The following is a 15,163-nucleotide window of genomic DNA, read 5'->3' as shown; positions in this document are numbered from 1 at the left end:
ATAATATATGTGTGTGTACTGTGCGTATATAAATACACACGTGCATGCATATATTAGAGAAAATGTTTATTTATATTTAGTTGCCAAATATAAATGCATATGTTACAAATTATTAATTTAAATACCTTTTGTGTAACAATGTATGCGCGTATTACATATACGTATATATTTAATGCACGCACACACACACATATATATAAATATATATATGTCAAAACAATTATTTTGCATGCGATTAATCACGATTAACCTCTCTTTTAGTTATATAAAATGCATTAGTACTTCTATTTTTAAATATAATACTAGGATAACTCAATAGTCAGATCAAATAGTTTATCATAGAGATATTACAGTAACACAGTGATCTAATGTGTGATATCAGATAGCATAGAAACTATTTTACAGACGAATGTTATCGCATGCATACGCATATATGAATATATTAAGCCGTTTCTATCCATGCATGGTGACCAGCCTAATGAGCACACCAATTTCAGATGGACACTAAGTATGTAGTGTAGGTGGAGTAAAGGTGAAGTAGACGAGGGAGGAAAGCGTTGAATTAAAGAATGCAGAAAGATTTTGCACGTGATTTAGATTGAGTAGATGGTTCCTGGATAGGTTTAGTCTTTTCAGATAGTTTCGACGATTAAGTGGTGCTGTTTGCTCATGTTTAAACGCCATCATATTTGGGTTAGAGACAGTCTTATGTATGTGTGCTGGAGGGATTTAATCATTTGGGAGACTTAAATTCCTTCTTAGCAAATGCACTTTCAGATATCACCTCTCGCTGGCTATTTGTGGTAGATTGATGACAGCTTATTTCTAAGGGTTTTTTCTTTTTAAGTTATTTTTTGTTTTGGGGGCTGGTTTCCCATGTTAGGAGTGCTTGCGGGTTATGGTCGGTTAATATTACAGCAATACATATAAACCAAAAACGACTGATCTAACTGTCAGCTGCCGTAGATGTGGGTTGACATGCTTAGTTTAGTTTTTATTTCTTCTTCTTTTTTTTAGTTGTGTTGAATTCATGTCAGCATTATGGAAGCTTGTTGCCAGTTTAGATTTTTTTTATGATGAAAAAATATCCCTTTTTTTGTTAATATATTAATTGCAAGTCAAAATCTGTAACTTTACATTAACTACACACTATGAGTCATTTAATAAGCATTAGCAAATAGTGAATTCATTATCTGTTAAGCATAACTCTACACATTAACATATGCTAGTAAGCAGTTTATAACTACTGATACAAATGCTTTATTATTGACTTATAAGCACATACATAATGTGCTTAATAATTATATACTTTGTTAATTATTATTTTTTCATGACTAAATTAAGTGTTGCATCATTTATAAATGTCATTTAAGAGAAGTTGCAGGTTTTTAAAGATTAATGCGTAAGTAAATGATTAATAAACTAACTAAATTAACATTTATATATCTTAATATTCAGGCATATACTAATAGTTCATTTGTATGTTAGTAAATGCTTCATTTACTTAACTTACAATCTAAACTAATCTAAAGCGAGGACTAGTTATGCTTTATAAATCCCTAATAGATGACAATTAAATTCTCAATATCAAATGAGCAATATATCTTTGCGATCTTATCTAAAAAAGTTAAATGACTGTAAAGTTTAAACGTTTCTGAATGAGAGGAGTGTCAAAATATAATATAAAATTGGACAAAACAACAACAATATAATAATTTTACAATAATTTAACAATATATTATACAATTATGATACAATTAAAGGCTCTGTTATATTGTAAACAGAAAATAAACAACTTCATTCATTTCTATTTATTCGAAGATACACAAATAAAACAGTATTAAATTAAAAATAAATCTTTGCAATCTTAACTAAAATAAAATCACTGCAGGTTAAACATTGCTAAATAACATTGCATCATATTATATTTTGTATAATTATTATTTCCAATTTTATGTTGTATTTTGACACTCCTCTTATTCGGAAATGTTTAAACTTTACAGTAGTTTTACTTTTTAGATAAGATTGCAAAGATGTATTGTTCACTTGATACTAAGCCTTTAATTGTCATGTTTTAGGTATTTATAAAGCATGAATATTCCTCACTTTTAGGTCACAAAACTGGATGAAGTTGCGTTAATAAAGCATTTAATAACATATAAATTAACTATTAGTGTATATAGCTGAATATTAAGATATATAAATGTTAATTTGAATATTTTATTACTCATTTACTTGTGCATTAATCTTTAAATATTTTTTTAAAAACCAGCAACTGCTCTCAAATGACTGGCTTATAAATGATGCAATACTTAATTTAGTAATGAAAAAATAATAATTAAGAAAGCATGAAAATACAATCATTAAGCACATTATGTATGTACATAAATGTGATAAGATGTTGATTTGAGTAGTTTATTAATCATCTGCTAACTCATTCTGAATGATCTTTAAAACCTTCAACTACTCTTAAATGCAAATGTTTTATAAATGATGCAATAAAAAAATGAATCAATAACAAAGTATGAAAGAACAATTATTATAAGTCAAGAATAGAGTATTTGTATCTGCTTACTAACATCTATTAATGTATAGAGAATGCTTAACAAATAATGAATTCACTATTTGTTAATGCTTAATAATTGATTCATAGTATGTAGTATTTTGTTTTTATAAAATGCGACTTTGTATCTGGCAATTGTGTCTATTTCTAGTTCATAAACTCACGCGTGTGAGAAAGCAAATCACAATTCTATCAATTAAATGAAAAGATATTAATTAAAAGTGCAAATATTTTGATCACAATTCTAAGGTTATATTTAGGACACTTCCTTTTTTCAGAACTATAAACTAAAAATATAGAATTTAGGATTAAGTAAAGGATTTCCTGCAATTTTTACTGTTTTTCTTGCAGTTTCTGAGTTTATATTATTTTTTTTAGACTTTTTTTAATTCTCAGAAGTGTACTTCTTGCACTTCTGACTTTGTATCTCTCAATTTAGATATTTCATCTTGCAATTCTGTAAAAATTATCTAAAAAAATGCACTGAAAAAAATTATTCAAAAATGATTCCTTGAATTTACTAGAATATTTTAAATTAAGTGATTGTAAACAATTTATTTGGGCTGGATTTAAACAAACAAATTAAGCTGAACATTACTAAATTTAATTTGTTTGCTTAAATTCAACTCAAATAAATAGTTTGCTACAATTTCATTTGTTTTATCCTGTGGCAAAAACTAGCTTCCATACAGCATAGATAGGACATCAAATCTCTTTATTTTATTAGTCTGTTTTATTTAAATTCCAGTCATCTACTTGAACCTTTCATATATAAAAGAAAAAGATACTTTGAAACATGATGGCTAATTTCCGTGCTCATTGTAAGTTTGTTCTTGCACTTTTGATAATTGAATTAATAAATCAGTTCTTTCTATATCACTTGACCTAAAGTAACTCATAGGTCTGCGATATCTGAGATGTTTACTTAAAATATAAGGTGCCATTGTGACACATCTATGCAAATGAACTCCATGTTGTGCTCAGTTTGACGACGAGTGTTTGTTCATTATTAGTGTGACGTTCGCGCTTTCTTTTGTTTCCAGTGTGTTTTGTGTGCTATCTTATATCTCCATGTACCTTTATTTCTGTGTAAATGTTTAAAGTTTCATTCCAGTGCTGCTAAAAAGAAAAAGAAAAACGAAAAAAGAGCTATCGCGTTCGGTTTCCATGTTGCTGCTATTATCAAAGAAATGTTGAGCTTGTTTTCATGGTGGCTGCATGTCTGTTGTCTGTTTTGCATTTACACTGTCATTGATTTTCCTGGCCTTTATCCCTACACTGTCTGTCTCGCAGATATTTGCATGAGCAGTCTTGCCTCGTTTATATTTAATGTCGCCTTAACTGTCGTCTGACCTCTTTTTCTAGCTATTACACTATATTAAATGTGTGTTATGAAACGCTTTCATTGTTTCCTGCCCACAGTCACAATACCTCACAATACTTAAATCAGGAAGTTTTGTTATTTTTAAAGAGTGTAGTTTATTACCCCACAGGTTATGCCCCTAGGTTTGTTCTTTTATTAGCCTATCAAATACACCCTCGCCAATCATATATCTGTAGATTATTATGGGGTGGGGAAAGCGTTTAGATTTTAAATATTATTTTTATTTCATTTGAATTGTGTCTTAGCAGCCACCTGTTGTTTAAAGTTTCACCGCGGGATCAAAATAAGTGGCATTTCATAATTGTTTATTATTGTCACGCATTGATTGTAAGTTGGAACACTTACCTCATTTTGGCCTGTCACAGAATCAATTCAATAAATTTCAATTTGAATACATCTGTGAGTTCATTCATTTACCTTCAGCTTAGTCTCTTGTTAAATCAGGGGCCGCCACTGCGGAATGAACCGCCAACTATTCCGACATATGTTTTACACGACGGATGCCCTTTCGGTTGCAACCCAGTACTGGGAAACACCCATTCACAGTACACAAAAGGCAGTTTAGTTAATTAAGACTTTAAAAAATGTGATTGTTTTTTACATCAGAACGTAGGATAGTTGCGCCCTCGTGTGGTTAGTTTTGCTTATTGGCTCACAATGCATTTTGAAATAGATATTGAATTTGGCTACAAACATCCCACAGCATTGTAATGAATGCAATCCTACTTTTCATTCTTTATGGAATTAGAGCAAACATTTAAATGCTACCATTTCTACTTGTACGTCACATTACAATTTAATTTGCAACTTAAAGTGAACCTATTATTCCTCTTTTTATAAGATGTAGAATAACTTTTTGATATCCCTAGAGTGTGTATGTAAAGTTTATAATAATAATAATTATTTAATATAATATATATAGCATAATATAATATAATAATTATATAATATAATATAATATTATATAATTTAATAATTGCATAATATAATATGATAATTATTTAATATAATATATAGCATAATAATATAATATAATATAAAATAATATAATATAATAATTATTTAATATAATATAATAAATTAATTATTTAATATAATATAATGAAATATAAAATATTATGAAAACATTCAGTAATTGAAGATTTTATATTCCTTAAGTCTCTTTTGCTTTATTATTAACAATGTTCTCCAAACTTGTGCAGTAGTCCTTAGTCTCTTGAGGGAAATTAACAAAAATTCGGCTTTGATACAGTCCATTTTTTCATGTGTATGAAACTTTCCTATGATAATAAAAAGTTGTACTAGAAAGTTTTTTTTTTTTTTTTTTTTTTACATGTATTAACATAATAAATACAAATATCAAAATGTTTTAGCTTGAATACAATATTTGTTTTCCTTAGAAAATGTTCCACATCCACCCAGAAAATACAATTGCAGAAATCTCCACAGGAGGGAGACAGACTTCAGTGACGTCATTTATCTGCAACACACGTTGGCTCGTGAGCCAGGAAGAGCGGTCATACATTTCATCTACTGTAACAGACCAGTATTATGCTCACATTTGCATTAACGATCGTTCGACAGTAAGTGGGCGATTGTGTGTTTATGTCTGTTTTGCTTTTTACTTGTATAAAAAATGTTGACGCATCTTTACTACTATGAAACGTTATTGGCGTTATTGTAGGGACAGAGAGGACATGCACTTTATTTGCATCTGCTCAAAGTCATAACCACATGTCTGCTGATACACTTCATACATGTTTACAAGAACGCGCCTTACATAATATTCGCAGGATTTGACTGTACTTGAAAACATTCAATTCAATTCAGCTTTATTTGTATAGCGCTTTTACAATGTAGATTGTGTCAAAGCAGCTTCACATAAATGGTCATAGTAACTGGATCAGGGTAGTTCAGTTTTTAGTGTTTAAGTTCAGTTCAGTTTAGCTCAGTTCAGTGTGGTTTGAAGTCATTATTGAGAGTCAAAACACTGAAAAACATCCAGTGACCTCTACATTACTATGTACAACATTGTTGCTACAACTTTTGGAAATTGAATATTATTGAAGCACATTCACAATCCAAATCAAATTTAAAATCGAATCGATCTTTTAAATTTTCTACACCTATACAGAAGTCTATATTAGGGCTGCACGATATAGGAAAATCTAGCATTGTAATATTTGTTTATTTTGCAATATATATTGTGATATGAATACAGTTTTACCAGATGACTAAATATCTCTATTTGTAAATAAAATATTATGTTAGATCAATTGGGATGATTCTGCAGTGGGAGGGCATCTCCATAAAATCTAATAATCTCTAAATTTCCCCGACACATTTTCGTTGTGGTCTGTGCTATTTGCAGTGCATTTCTCCATTTGCATGTGTTGTGAGTATTTTAATGCGTAACAATCTATAAATACATAACCAAGACAAAAGATACAACAAAATTCAAGTGTTTATCATTTCCCGAGTAAAACAGTATATAAGTAACTGAATGATAAAAATAATCCTAGTTAAGGTCACATGGTACAATTTCTTTGCCTGAACGATTTTAAAATCATGATACAATCACAGGCATCAAAAACACATGCAAAGGATAAATTATAATACAAACTCAGCATTGCATATCCTGCCATGTGTCTACTGCGAATGATCACAATGTGATATCGATGCTGAACTGATATACTGCGCAGCCCTAGTCTATACTATTATTTTTATCATTAATATTATTATTATTAACAATTTTGTAAATATGAATTTGTAAAAAAAAAAGTTGTCCTACTGATCAAAATGATGTCATAAAATTTTTACTGTGTTTTTTTCAATTTTTTCTATAGCCCATATTTGTTTAAAGTGCTGGGCAAAGATTAATTACATCTAAAATAAAAATTTGTCTTGTAATATATATATGTGTGTGAAGTTTGTATACTTATTATGTATATATAATATATATTTGAGTAAATATCGGTAATTTGGTAATTGGCTATATGCACACAGACTTTTAATTTCAGCCAGCCCCAGTGCTTCCAGTGAACTGAATCTTTTCATTATAAAATCGCCACGTTTAATATTTGATTTCTTTAAAAATCAGTGACTTTCACTGTCTGACTGATATACAATATAAAGCGGATCTCAGACCAGACAAGATGCACTGCATTAAATTCCATTTCCCCCACCATGTCTTTAAAATATGACACTTTTATTTTAACCCAGTATTTTTAATGGAGTTTTTGCGTTCGCTTGCTGATCCTGATGATGCTAGCATTTGCATGGTCTTTCTTCTCGTTTTATGCTTAAACAACTAAATGATAGCTTAAGTCTATTTAACTGAATGTATTGTAATGACATTACAACATCGATACTGTAAAAGCAACCTTATGAAATTAAAAATTGTCACATTAAACTTTCATCGGGAATTTATAATTGTCTGAAAAGCACTAGCTTTGTATATAGTTCATTGTGACTTCTGTAAAGTGTTGTGTTACTGAACTCCATTCAAATGTTCTGTAAATTGCTTTAGGTTGTATGCCTTGCCTAACAATTTCTTTAATTAATTCAAATCGAATTGACCAGAATGTGAAGAGTCTTTTCTGAAGTCATTCATTATTTGTGTCTGCTCTTTTTTTCCTAGTGGAGAAACACAGTACAACAGAGATAAACTGCTGCAAGGTAGATAAACACTCTATTATGTAACCCTAAAGACCTTTTCAGTGTCTAAATGTTCGTTTTTTTATCTGATGTGTAGGTCAGGGTATTGACACACCTCTGTCAGACACGGGACATCAGCAGGCGGCGGCTGCTGGACGCTACCTAAAAGATCTGCATTTCACCAATGTCTTTGTCAGTAATCTACAAAGAGCTATACAGGTGTGTTTATAAAGACTTGCCTAATTACACTAACTTGCCTTAGTAAGTTAAGCCTTTTAATGCCACTTTAAGCTGAATACTAGTGTTTTAAAATATCATCATGGCAAAGATAAAATAAATTAGTTATTAGAAATGAGTTATTAAAACTATCATGTTCAGAAATGTGTTGAAAAAAATCTCCTTACCGTTAAACAGAAATTAGGGAAAAAATATACAGGAGGCCTAATAATTTAGGAGGACTAATAATTCTGACTTCAACTGTTTGTAACTTCTCATTTAAGACAGCTGAGATCATTTTAGGAAACAATCTTCATTCTTCTGCGACTGAGATGATATTGGATCCTTTACTCAGAGAGAGGGTGAGTGTTTGCCAAGCTGTCAAGCTTTGCCAAGCTTCAGATTCATTGGTCCAGGTTTTTATTTGCTGCATGTTGTGTTTTTAAACAGGGTTTTGGGGTTGCAGAGGGAAGACCAAAGGAACATTTGAAGAACATGGCGAATGCAGCAGGTCAAGCCTGTAGAGATTACACACCGCCCGGGGGAGAGACATTGGAACAGGTAGAAACTGAACTTTCCCTCATAGAAATAGCCTTAAATGTTGCAAGATATCGAACATGGGCTCTTTCTGATAATATACCCCTATATACATTTCTGGAGATTGTGAATTATGTAGCCAGAAGTACGTAGGGCTGCATTTCATCTTTAAGACAAATGCTACGGGGCAATATGATGCCATTCGTTATCGCACTTACCAGCTGACCGCTTACCTCTGTATGGACGGCTTTCCCACTGTTACCAGTTTGTCCAGTATATTGCTGCGTACGTTGGTGGACTTGAGATGCAGAGTGGAGTTGATCACGACAACGGAGTTTGACTCAGGCGAGGAACAGTTCCAGAAAGCTGGTAAGACAAAAATAGAAACTACTAATAAAACAAACAAGTAAATAACAGGGTAAGAATGTGGTAAAATCTGAAAATGTAGTAAAAAACAGGCGAGGGCTTTTCTTTTTTTGGATTGCATTTTAAAACTGACGGTTGGGTTAGGGAAGGGTGGGTGAGTCATTCGGTGCTTTTGAAGACACTATTGGTTGGGTTTAGGGAAGGAGGAGGGTGGGTGAGTCAATCAGTCGAAAGCGGCCTCTGGTGGACTTACTTGAGAAGAGCAGGCACAAATTGCACCCGTGAGAGAAATTTGAGCAAAAGCATACACAGCGGCCTCTGGTGAAGTTGCGAAAACAAAAAAAAAAGTTTAAAAAAACGTTGCTCCTGGGATGTATTTGGCGCTCTCCAGAAATGTATATAGCAGTACGTTTTAGAATGAGCCTGAAACATATCATCGCTCTTCATTTCAAATGGAAATATGAGGTAGATTTATGAGGTTCAGCTGGATGTTGTGACAGAAATTTGTCAAATATATTACTAGTTGAATGTTTAACATAATAATAGTCATGTAAAATACAGGATTTCTATTTTAAAATGTAATCTGTCTTTATTCAATCTTGCTGCTTAATATTTTTTGGGAAAATTATGATTTTAGTTTTGTATTAAAAGTTTGTAAAAATTCTTAATTTCCAATGTATCACAGCTTCTATAAAAATATTAAGTTGCACATGTGTTTTTATTTTTGATTATGATACAAAAAACAACTGTAATCATATTGTACATATTATAATAACATTTAATGTAATTTTGGAAGGATTTTTAAACATAATTGATTTTAATAAATATTTATTTTCTTCTTTGCCATGATGACAGTACATAATATTTTGCAATAGACTAGTTTTCAGCTTAAAGTGACATTTAAAGGCTTAACTAGGTTAATTAGGCAAGCCATTGGTCAGCAGTGCTATGTTCCATAGCAATCAAACATAATAATGTTTCATATTTCTTAAGAGGGCTAATAATATCAACCTCAGCAGTTTTAAATTAAAACTAAAGACTAAAACTAAAAGAAATATGACTTTCTTTAAATAATGCAAAAGGTAATACCGCAAAAAGCCTGTATTGAAGGAGTATTGTGATTGCAGCTATATTATAATTATAGTATAGTACTCGCCTCACAGGAAGAAGGTCGATGGTTTAAGCCCCGGCTGGGCCAGTTGGCATTTCTGTGTGAAGTTTGCATGTTCTCCCCGTGTTGGCATGGGTTTCCTCTGGGTGCTTCGGGATCCCCCACTGTCGAATCCAATGCATAAAGCATATGCTGTAATAGTTGGCGGTTAATTCTGCTGTGGTGACCCCTGATAAATAAGAGACTAAGCTGAAGGAAAATGAATGAATGCTGATTTAAATTGGTGAGCGTATGTGAGATTTCTCCTGAAAACATTTAAAAGCAGCTTCTGACCTACAAAATTGCTTGTTTAGTCATTTTAGTATTATTTTCTAACAGCATCCAAATGCTCACACAGAAGATCCTGCTTTTGTCTCTCCAGGTAAAGACTCGCTTCAAGAAGTTCCTCAAATCCTTGTTTCAGCGCATGTTAGAGGAGCACGGCTCTGCGTTGAGCTCTGCGCCATCGGAAGCAGATCAGCCTGTGATCGCTGGACTGGCAGACGATGGAGCACAGAACGTACCCGTCCACGCTCTGATGGTCAGTCACGGGGCGTTTATCCGCATATCTGTGCGTCATCTGGTGGAGGATCTGCAGTGCTGTCTGCCCGCAGGTCTTAAGATGAACCAGGTGTTTTCTCCATGTCCAAACACTGGCATCAGCAGGTTCATCTTCACCATCCATAGGGAAGAGAGTGTCCTGCGGGCCACACGCATACAGGGGGTCTTTATCAACAGAAAAGACCACCTGGAGGAAGTCAAAAACTCTGACTGACAGGGCTCACTAAGACTGCTTGATTTGACAGTTTGTATTGCAAACCCAGCAACTGAAGCACATTACAAGTCTGTGTGTTTGATTTTATCATGAGTATTATTTAAATGCAGTTTTGTGAGCTGGCTGAACGTAAACACTCATAAGATGTCTTTTTTGATGTCGTCCATTATTTAAGCACTTTAAAGTTGCACCACCGCAGTTTTGGCCTCTATATTCACACGTAATGTGTACATGTATTCGTTTTCATGCAATAAAAGAAATGCTGAAACTTGAAATCAAGGAAGTTTGATTTGTTTTTGGATTTGTAAGTTAGTAGTAAGTATTTTCCCTTGGAAATGTATACTTTGTGTGCAGAGAAAATATTTGAATGTATTGAAAAGTGTATTGAAATGAATCAAAGTATGCTTGAAATTAAAAAAAATATTGGACAGTCAAGTCAGGGAAATGGCGTAGCATATTTCTCACAGTTAAATTAATCATTTTAATTTCTTCTTTTGTTAATTATTGTTTTTAAAAGTGAAGCTAAAGCAGTGATTTTAATGTGAGGTTACAATCACTTAAGATAAACAACAGCATTGTTCATAGACTACTAGCACTTTTAAAAGCAAAAACTATTCATGTATAATTTTGTTATTTTGCTTCTTTACTATATTTATCTAGATTTAAGAATGTTCAGTGTTTACCAATGTGTTTACATGTCTGTGATATAAAATTATATCAGCCTAAAGTAGGCCTAATTGAAACAAAAAAACAAAATATTGAATCAAAAGTCCTTACCTTGACCATTAAATTGATGTTCTGCTGTTGTTCACCATAATATTAGCGTAGCAATTCTCTCCGACTCGCTCAGAAATTGAAGGTTAAAAACAATACGTCATAAAAAACAAACTGTGACGTAAATACACACTTCGTTTGCTGAAAAAGTAATCACGTCAGCGGTCGGAGTGCGTGAACGCGCATGGCAAATTAACGGTCGATGAGTTCAGAATTTTCGCTAATAATACATCAAATTGCGTTTTATTTTTTACCATATACGCTCAGAACACTTGAAATTAATGGATTGTGTCGTGTATGACCATCCTTCAAAACGTTTTATCAAAACTATAGTCATGGACAAGAGCGAGCACGACGTTTTAACTGAATTTTCAAACATGTAACGTTAACTTAGCCTAGATAGTGTGCTTTGTCTGCTGTTTTTTTTCCACAGAGTACAGAAGGACATGACTTGTCTTGAAAAACACAAGGTAAGTTAAATAATGTCTGCGTTTTATATTTTTTGGTTGACGTTCATTCATTCATTCATTCATTCATTCAAACTTTATTTATAAAGCACTTAACCACCAAAGTGCAGTAACGTTACAGTCTAACGAGTTAACGAGTCAGATATACGTACACACTATGCACACTATTTAAAACAAACATAAAATCAAGTGCCAAAGGTTAAGGGAAACGATTTTCAGAGGTTTTGAGATGGGATATAAACAAAGACAACGTTTTTGGTGTTATTATTATTGAATATAAGAATAATAACATCACTGCATTGAAGAAAAAAATAATAACAAAAAAACAAACAAACAGAAAACAATACAAACTTTACAAAGCCTCAATTTTTAAGAAAAAAAAAGATTATCATAAGCTTTAGGAAACTTATTTTTCTTATTATTAATAATAAGAGATTCAGTTTCTGCAAGTAAAAGTATTAAATCTAGGGACTGCCTTTAGAAACTTATTTTTGTGTGAAAAATATTAAGAGTGGAACAAATAATAATAACAAGAAGATCGAGATCATGATCATTGCCTGAGAGATACAGAAATATATCTTTTATAGACAAATTTAAATCATATTTAAATAAGGACGATAAATAAAAAATGTTATTCCAAAGACGTGAGTGATTGAGTGCAACTATAGAATAAGTGAAATAAAGTCTCTTCATGTTTATTGCAGAAAGTACACAAATTAGATATTTCAAAATAAATAGCAATTTGGGAATTTGTAGGATATACATATGCAAAATCTTAAAATGTATCTCTCTTTGTTGGACATGCTAATTTTTTTAGGTAATAACCATGCTCTCTTCCATTGAATGCTGTCAGAGGAATTGGTCCAGAAAAATGTACATCTTTGGGAGGTATAGAGTAATGTAACAATCGTCTGACATGTCGGTTGTCACATTTTTTTTAATCAAAAAAAGAATCTCCATCCAAAAAAAAAAAGTTTAGGTGTAATTGTTTTCCCCTCATTGAAGTAAAGAAACATTTTAAATAAATTCACATAACTTGACATGGCGGCGCAGTAGGTAGTGCTGTCGCCTCACAGCCAAGAAGGTCGCTGGTTCGAGCCTCGGCTGGGTCAGTTGGCATTTCTGTGTGGAGTTTGCATGTTTTCCCTGCGTTCGCATATTCCTCCGGGTGCTCCGGTATCCCCCACAGTCCAAAGACGTGGTACAGGTGAATTGGGTGAGCTAAATTGTCAGTAGTGTATGAGTGTGAATGATTGTGTGTGATTGTTTCCCAGAGATAGGTTGCAGCTGGAAGGGTATTTGCTGCATAAAGACAATAGACTGTAAAATATAGGTAAAGACGTGCTGGATAAGTTGGCGGTTCATTCCGCTGTGGCGACCCCGGATTAATAAAGGCAATAAGCCGAAAATAAAATAAATGTGTGAATGAACTTGGTGACAAACTATATATAACACAATTGAAGGTTGTGGCTGGCAGACGGAAATTATACCATAAACTCATAAACTCCTCATATTCCAGAATATTGCCATAATTTTTAAATAAGTCCAAAACAAAAACAAACCACCTATCAATAAAAAGAGATTTCTCATGAATTAAGACTTTAAAGTTATTCCTAAGTATTTCTTTGTGTGGGGAAAATGAACAAAGACAACGAAGGAGCCAGTCTAATGGAAAGTGACGTAATGCATATTAGGGTATACTATTTTCAATTTCATATTTTATTGGATTATATCGATTATGCGATGGTATGTATGTGTAAACCTATTAGTGATCAGAAGGTAAAATATCAAATGTCCATCATAAAAATGGGCATTTGAAGATTGTATTTATATTGATCGTCCGATTCTATGATTTTAGGCTAATTGAATTGTGTCTCCTCATCCAATAGATGGCGCTGTGCTACTGACCTCTGGAGGACAGATGTGCCAACCTGCTGATGGGTAGGAGAATGGGACACGTCTTCTCTGCCGCCCACTCCAACAGGAAACATTCACCATCTTTGGTCCCTCATTTTCTCCGGCGAGGGAAACTTAGTGATCTTCTAAGGCTTGTCATTTTCCTGCCGGTAAGTGGGCGGCAATTTGGTTGAGTTGGTCACGCAGGGGACCTGGACGACTCAAAAGCACTGACTGACGTCCTGCAATCCAAGCAGACGATAGACTAGTTTGTGGCCACACATTCTTCAACTCCTCCAGACGATCCTAAAATATCTGCTCAGACAAATCACATTTCTTACATGCACATGTGTTCGTGCTGAAGCTGCCAATGTGCTCATCATCAAAGCTCTGCAGCAGCAGCTTCAGGTATGTTATTGTCCAATTTATTTGTACACTCAAACAGCTGTTGTGTCCATAGACAGGAAAAGGCCACTTCTATATTAACCCTGCAGTTTTATTTAGTTTCCACACAGTTTAGACACCCAAACAAAGCCACGTGCCCACAATGTTTTGTTCTGCTGCAGTTCCACTTAACTGTTTGGTTTGTTTTTCCCAGCGGGTCAGTCTGATCCTCCAAACCCAACAATCAAACTAGACAAGTGTAGACTTGATAAGACCACCAAACAATATTACACTTTTTTTTTCGTTCATGTCGGGAAACCTGTTTTTTTAATTATAATTTCTACTTGAAATCGTATCAGTGATGCCATACTTTTTAAAGATTTTGATCAAGGGAAAACAAAAAACATTAAAATGATTCGAAAAGATTCAATTGTTCTGAAAAATGGTCACAAATGGGTTGTTCAAGGTAAAAATAAATAGCAATTTGGAAATAGGGCGGCACGGTGGCTCAGTGTATAATAATTAATATGAATTTTATCATTTAAAAAATATTTTGCAATAATATTCTAAATTAAGGGGCAAGCAAGAGAGTCCTCAAAGCAAGCAAGTCCCCGTTGGGTCAGTTGACATTTCTGTGTGGAGTTTGCATGTTCTCCACATGTTCGCGTGGGTTTCCTCTGAGTGCTCCGATTTCCCCCACAGCCCAAAGACATGCACTATAGGTCAATTGAATAAACTAAATTGGCTGTAGTGTGTGTGAACGAATGAATGGGTGTTTCCCAGTGCTGGGTTACAACTGGAAGGGCATCCACTGCGCAAAACATATGCTGGGATAGTTGGCGGTTCATTCCGCAGTGTTGAAATCGAGACTAAGCTGAAGGACAATAAATAAATTATTGAATTTGGAAATACTTGGGAATCAGATTTCATCTTCTGGAAATGTTTAGAGTACTGTATTCAACTAATAATTAAACAAAGCTCAGTTTTTGAGATT

At 33.2% G+C, this 15,163-nt stretch overlaps 2 protein-coding genes across 6 annotated transcripts in view; both read left to right on the top strand.

The window, feature by feature from the left end:
* Positions 1-5,374: 5,374 nt before the first annotated feature.
* tigarb (TP53 induced glycolysis regulatory phosphatase b) lies at positions 5,375-10,923 on the top strand. 2 transcript variants are annotated; one of them, NM_200191.1, is given in 6 exon segments: positions 5,375-5,530; positions 7,588-7,625; positions 7,702-7,823; positions 8,105-8,182; positions 8,271-8,381; positions 10,256-10,923. In NM_200191.1, coding segments are annotated over 6 exon segments (774 nt in total). In that variant the 5' UTR covers positions 5,375-5,498; the 3' UTR covers positions 10,649-10,923.
* A 289-nt stretch (positions 10,924-11,212) lies between these two features.
* rad51ap1 (RAD51 associated protein 1) overlaps positions 11,213-15,163 on the top strand; it is a 41,622-nt gene continuing 37,671 nt past the window's right edge. For 2 of the 4 annotated variants that reach the window (XM_087246766.2, XM_087246764.2), the window contains exons 1-3: positions 11,213-11,892; positions 13,779-13,955; positions 14,043-14,193. In XM_087246766.2, coding sequence (XP_087102892.2) covers positions 14,156-14,193 — 38 coding nt within the window. In that variant the 5' untranslated portion in view covers positions 11,213-11,892; positions 13,779-13,955; positions 14,043-14,155. Of the gene's footprint in view, positions 11,893-13,778; positions 13,956-14,039; positions 14,194-15,163 lie in introns of all 4 variants that reach the window. The other 2 variants (XM_087246767.2, XM_087246765.2) reach the window with 1 other exon arrangement.

This window comes from Danio rerio, chromosome 4 (assembly GCF_052040795.2).
Source record: "Danio rerio strain M-AB ecotype USA chromosome 4, GRCz13ab, whole genome shotgun sequence".
Classification (NCBI taxonomy): domain Eukaryota; kingdom Metazoa; phylum Chordata; class Actinopteri; order Cypriniformes; family Danionidae; genus Danio; species Danio rerio.
This window is presented reverse-complemented; position numbering and strand designations above follow the sequence as displayed.